Genomic DNA, 6,000 nt, shown 5'->3' with positions numbered 1-6,000 from the left:
CTCAGGGTCCCCATCAGCTCCTCTTCATGGGCTGGGGGCTTCTCTCTGAAGGGTCCTGGGTAGAGCCCACTACATAGCTTAACAGACTCAGCCTGAAAAATTTTTGGAACTCTATCCAGGTGATTCCCTAAAGTGCCTATAAAGTATCTGAGCCCCCAAAGCACTTCATTTAGGTAAGAATGGTTGACAGAATAGCTTTTTACCCCTATGCTGACTCTTATCTACTCCTACTTCTCTTCCCCAGTTCAGCTCAAATCATCGGTTTTTAATCTACAAATCCCTAGGTGACATAGTTTCTACTGTGTTCAGCATTACCTCTCCTGTTCTACTTCTTGCTGTCAGTTGAGATCAATAATCTGTAAGCGTTGACACTGGCCATGGGCCAGTGAGAATATTTAACAATCTGACCATTCTTTCCATACCTGCATGCAAGCCAGCAACAAAAACATCAGACACCTTTCATTTCTAAACTTGAGAAACTAGAACTCAGACTCTGTGACAGGATGAGAGCATCCATGAGACCAAGAATGGAAGGCCTGCTGTCACCAGGACATGTGTGCAAAGGTTTACACACTTGCTCTTTGGGTGGGAACCACAGCACTTATTTGTGCTCATAATACCCAGCTAGGGATGTGTCACCTTTTACACCTTCAAACATCGTGTACCATATTAAGTAAATGTCCATCCAAAGGATACAACAAAACATTGTTTTGTGGTTTGAAATAGAAGAACTAGATTAGTGTTGGAAGTAGACTAGAAATTGGACCTTTCTCTGGGATCATGGTATGGGATGTAGGGACTCAATGAGAAGTTCTGGCTTTCCAAGATGATGCTAAGAGACCCAAGTTAGCAATGGACATATAAGGGCTCCAAATAACTCTCCTTTTCCTTTCTCCTAGGGTATTGACTCATTTTATCAGCCTTCTTTGGGCCACCTGTGGTTTTACTGAGAAGGGACTCTTTACTAGACATTCATTGGTGGCTCCTGTCTATAATCCTAGCAACACAGGAGGCTGAGATATGAAGAACATTAGTTCTAGCCCAAGCAGGACAGAAATGCTCAATAGACTTCATCTCAAATAACTGGCGAAAAGCTGGGCCAGAGGTGCAGTTCATATGGTAGAGCACCACCCAAGCCAAGCCAAGCAACCAGGATGTCCCGAATTCAAATCCCAGAATTGCAATCCACCCTCCTACAAAAAAGAAGAAGAAGAAGAAGGAGAAGAAGGAGAAGAAGGAGAAGAAGGAGAAGAAGAAGAAGGAGAAGAAGGAGAAGGAGAAGGAAGAAGAAGGAGAAGGAGAAGGAGAAGAAGGAGAAGAAGAAGAAGAAGAAGAAGAAGAAGAAGAAGAAGAAGAAGAAGAAGAAGAAGAAGAAGAAGAAGAAGAAGAAGAAGAAGAAGAAGAAGAAGAAGAAGAAGAAAAAAAGGGAGAGGGAGAGGGAGAGGGAGAGAGAGAAGGAGAAGGAGAAGAAGAGGAAGAAGAACTCTTGTCTTTCTCACCCCATCTATCCTCACGGGTCCAATAAGCAATGAATCACCACTTCCTTGTCTATACATGAACATATATGAAGAAATATTACATTCCTACTAAATATAATATTACCACTGCTTAACACGTTAAAAAAACAGAACAGGTTCCACAGGAAAACTATGGACATCACAACAAGCAGGAAGAAATATGCCTTTTATTTAGAAGACTCATATATACAGGGAAAGCTGTTTCTCATAGCTCAGAGAAGGCTGTGAGAAAGAGCTACTGCTGTTCAAGCTCACCGCGCTTGCACTGGTGACACACTTAAGCACTGGTGCACGTTATTAACAAATTGAACCATCACAGAGAAATGCAAAAGAGACATAGGTATGTATGGACACTTCACGATGTTTTCTAAAACCAAGTCTACACAAAAAATACAATATGCCAGTAAAAAAAAAAATAGGCATCTCAATATTAGTCTTTTTTTTCTTTTTGTTAATATATGGGACATCAAGCTTTTATCTCAAGCTTTTATTTTCATATCAGGATCGCAGGCACTTCAGCAAGCCAGCCATGGTTTTACAATATATAATATTCAGGGCAGCAGATGAAAGTGGAAAAGTCTCTCGGGGGCTTGTCACCCACACGTGCATTAAAACATTGACATGAGTGCCACCTTTTGTTACTGCTGGCTGAGGGACACCAAAATGTTCTCTGTGGGACGTGCAATGGCTTTTTCCTTATTCTGTTTTTTTTTTTTTTTTTCTGTTTCAGTGCAGAATTATTTAGTTAAATGGCATCACCACATAGGGGTATTCCATGTGTGGGTGGATTAGACAAATACCAAAATTCCTTTAAAATGGATCTGTTTTCAGAATCCACAAATGACTGTGTGAGATTTATCATCCCACTCTGTGCCCTTCTTGCCAACATGACACAATAAAATTGAATTAAGATAATGATGGCACAGACTGGCCCACAGCTCCTCTCGTGAACCACCAGGCACACCCAGTCCTTCCCCATCTAAACCACCCTGGGTCCCTACACAGAGCTGCGTTGACTCAGCCCGTGTCAGGCACATGACAGAACAAGTGTGTTTATAAACATGGACTCAAATCATCACTTTATTGGTAACGTATAAGGCAGTTACAAAAGGAACCCCCCACCCCAATAACCAAATGGTGCTGGAATATGGCTTGGCTTCTTTCATAGGATGATAAAACTTTCCTTTTACAAGGAGCTGAAAAGGAAAAAGGGAAACCCAGATTGATTACAAAGTCCTAGAAACCACTGTGCTGTGCAGCATGAGGGAGCCCCCGTTTCTGGTGTACACTGCCCATGTCCATCCCCCACAGATGGCCATGATGTCTCATAGGCCAGGGCAGCCAAGGGGCAAGGGCGCAATCAGCAATACCCTCAGCTTCCAGAAAAGGAGCTGTGGCAACGAAGCCAGGGCCATCTGATGCCAGGGGACCAAGATCCCGTCCTCCAGAGATGCAGAATGCCTCACACAGATGATTGTCAGTGGTGGGAAACCTTTCCAAGAAACAAACTCTGAGTCATAGTGGCAAAGACGTTAAGGCCTTCCATTCTTTGCCGGTACTGCTTTAAAGGCACTGATACCAACGACAGAACTATCCCATAGTACCATGGAGGATTCTGAAAACAACAACAACAAACAACAACTCCCCCAATACAAGTCTTCCCGGGAAACGTCCTTAACTGTGTGACGTGAGCCTCCGCTGACCTCGCTCTTGCTCAGGAATAGAAGGGCCGCCCCTTCTCAGGAGTCTGGAGTCTGTTCAGCCTGGCAACCTGTGAAGGGGATGGGGGCACGTCTTGCCGGAAGGGTCCCTTGGGAGGGCCGTAGTTGGGATCCTGCACTTTCTTATATGAGTCATAATTGCTGGGTCCCTCGGGAGGAGGCAGCTTCTTCATCTGCTGCTCCTTCCGCCTCTGTTCCTGGCGGAGTAGCTCCTGGGTCTCCAGCATGACCCTGGCGTTGAAGCCATGCCCGCCCAGGTAGCCATTCCTGGAGCCCTGGTAGCTTGAGTACCTGGGGTTTTCCTTGGCACTCTGGAAACCTTCACCTGGGGGGCAACTCTGCTCCCAGGAATCCGGGGAGACTGAGTTGGTATTCTTCCTGCTTTGCCTAGAAAGAGAGCAAAGTCCCAAGGTTAGTATGAGGTGAGGAGAGGGAAGAGAGGGAAGGGGTGCGCTGTACGTGTTCTTGCTTCAGTGAATACGTACGAATCCTTTTGAATCATTTGCCTTATGCCAAGTGAGGAACCAGAAATCCAAAGCCAGCCGTCCTCAACAAGCTCTCTGGCCCAGCTAAGTGGACAAAGATTGGGTGAACAGAAGTAGGGCCTTCTCTTCCTGCTTCCAGGGAGATGTGATCTACTTTGCTTCTGGGAACCATATCTCTTGCTATTTGGACTCGTTTTCAAGTATAGAAGTGTTTGAAATTTGGCAGTACCTACCAACGGCAATAATTGCCACTTGCTTTACAATGTTACAATTCAATTCTAAACAAGCAAAACAAATATTTTACACAGCTGCCACCATCATGCCAGCAATGCTAGCTAATAAGAAGTACATGTAATAGATTACAATATGAGTTCTGCTATGAAAGATTTAAGTCTAGACTTCTTAGTGATTAAAAATGCAACAGGCAGCCCCTTTGAGCTCCAGCTTGTGAGATCCGGGTCAGCAGCTGGCACTTGTCTGGATGGGATAAGCCGCAGGTGTAGGGTGAAAACCCCGCTTCCTTGCATGACTTTCCCTCACCCAAGGCTAGGGTACCATGCTTCGCTACTTTCTGTTAGCCCAGAGAGAGAAATAAATCTGAGTCATCCAGAAACTTCAAACTCATCACTTCTGCAATAAAGCAGCACATGATTTTCAGGAAACATTATTGTTTTGAAACATCTTTAATTTACTATCCAGTCTCTAGATGCTTTTATGAATTTACAATAAGATTGCCTATGATAAAGTGAAACAATTTTGTGCCAGGAAGGAAGACATGCCCTAATTTTTTTTTGTTTTGAAAATGGAAGGAGGAGAGACGATTGAGTAATAAAGCAAATATATTGCTCCATTTATCAATAAGAAAATCGTTTTGGCGACAGCCAGCATCGCTCAGCCCCTGCACACAGGGCGCCCCTGTGGCAGGGAATTGGGGGTGCCAGGACCACTGGCGTCCCACAGGGAGGAGTAATTTGTATTTCGAACTTTCTGAAGTGCTGGCGATACTGTTGGGGATGGAATCTCTCCATTTCCCAGATGGCCTAAAATATACTCAGCCATGTTTTCAAACTGAAAATTGAATACAATGTCCAGTGCCACCTCTGGATCTAACTATGATTAATTAAACCGAAGACAGTGTTTCTGTCTGTCTCTCTTAGTGAGAATCAGATCATTTGCAACATCAGCTCAAGACAGATTCCTTAGATTTGATGGAATAGTTTATTTGCCTAAAGCACTGATTATCTTCACTTAAAAAGCCATAAATTAATCTGCCCAGAGACATGAATGATAGAAAGTGTCAGCATGAAACCAGGGACCTGACATTAATCATGAAACTTTAATTAAAACAATGAACTTGTTACTGATACCACAGCAGTGGGGAGGAGGCGCTTCTGTGAGTTATCAATTTAAAGATAATCAGAAATAGGCCGCAGAAATTTTGCTTCTTGTTTTTAATCCTTGGCCTACTGAAAACTACAAGCCCCTTCTCCCCAACACCATGAGACCTCTGGTGTCACTTTATAGTGGCTGTGTGCCATGAACTGAATTTTGTATTCTCCCAGGAATTTAGAGTCTTGCTATATTTAAATACATGAGAACTCACTGAGTTTTGTTGAGGATGGAAATTATGGTAATGTGGGAGAATGAATTTCTTGTAGCTAAAGATTTTTCATATTAATCAGTATAGAGAAAAGGAAAAACTCTGCCTTAAGGTTTGAATTAAGTACACACACACACACACACACACACACACACACGCACACACACACACACACACACACATAGACACACACACACAGGCACACAGGCACAGGCACAGACACAGACACAGATGCACAGAAAAATATACACACAGATATATACATAGCTATACACACACAGAAATAGACACAGATTCATGCATAGATAAGAACAAACAAATATACACATGTCCTTGGGGTAAGGAAACATGCATCCTTGATTGATAAATGGATGAGAAATGAGGCAACGAGAAAGGAAGCAGACAATGAGCATCCTAAACTAGAATGCAGACATCTAGGCCTTTGGGTGTGGGAAAGAGGAGCATGGTACCAGACATAGATTCAGACCCTGAAACTCTTGATTGGTAGCTGTGTGATCCTGTGTGATGCTGCAGTGCCCAAGTTACCTCATCTATGAACTGGGCATCATAACTGAGTTTATAAAGTAATGTGGAGAATAAGTGAGATGTCTTGTGTAAAATGCCTAGGAAAGGGACTGGGGGAGTGGCACAATTTAAATAATTGACAAATAGACAGT

General features: G+C 43.4%; 1 protein-coding gene across 7 annotated transcripts in view; it reads right to left on the bottom strand.

Moving 5' to 3' along the window:
• Positions 1-1,666: 1,666 nt before the first annotated feature.
• The window catches only part of Pard3 (par-3 family cell polarity regulator), a 636,430-nt gene continuing 632,096 nt past the window's right edge, over positions 1,667-6,000 (bottom strand). For all 7 annotated transcript variants that reach the window (XM_042685969.1, XM_042685972.1, XM_042685970.1 and 4 more), the window contains one exon: positions 1,667-3,625. In XM_042685969.1, the coding sequence (XP_042541903.1) occupies positions 3,232-3,625 (394 nt within the window). In that variant the 3' untranslated portion in view covers positions 1,667-3,231. The remainder of the gene's footprint in view (positions 3,626-6,000) is intronic.

The sequence above is a fragment of the Dipodomys spectabilis genome, unplaced genomic scaffold (genome assembly GCF_019054845.1).
Source record: "Dipodomys spectabilis isolate Male_0828 unplaced genomic scaffold, ASM1905484v1 ptg000096l, whole genome shotgun sequence".
NCBI lineage: Eukaryota > Metazoa > Chordata > Mammalia > Rodentia > Heteromyidae > Dipodomys > Dipodomys spectabilis.
This window is presented reverse-complemented; position numbering and strand designations above follow the sequence as displayed.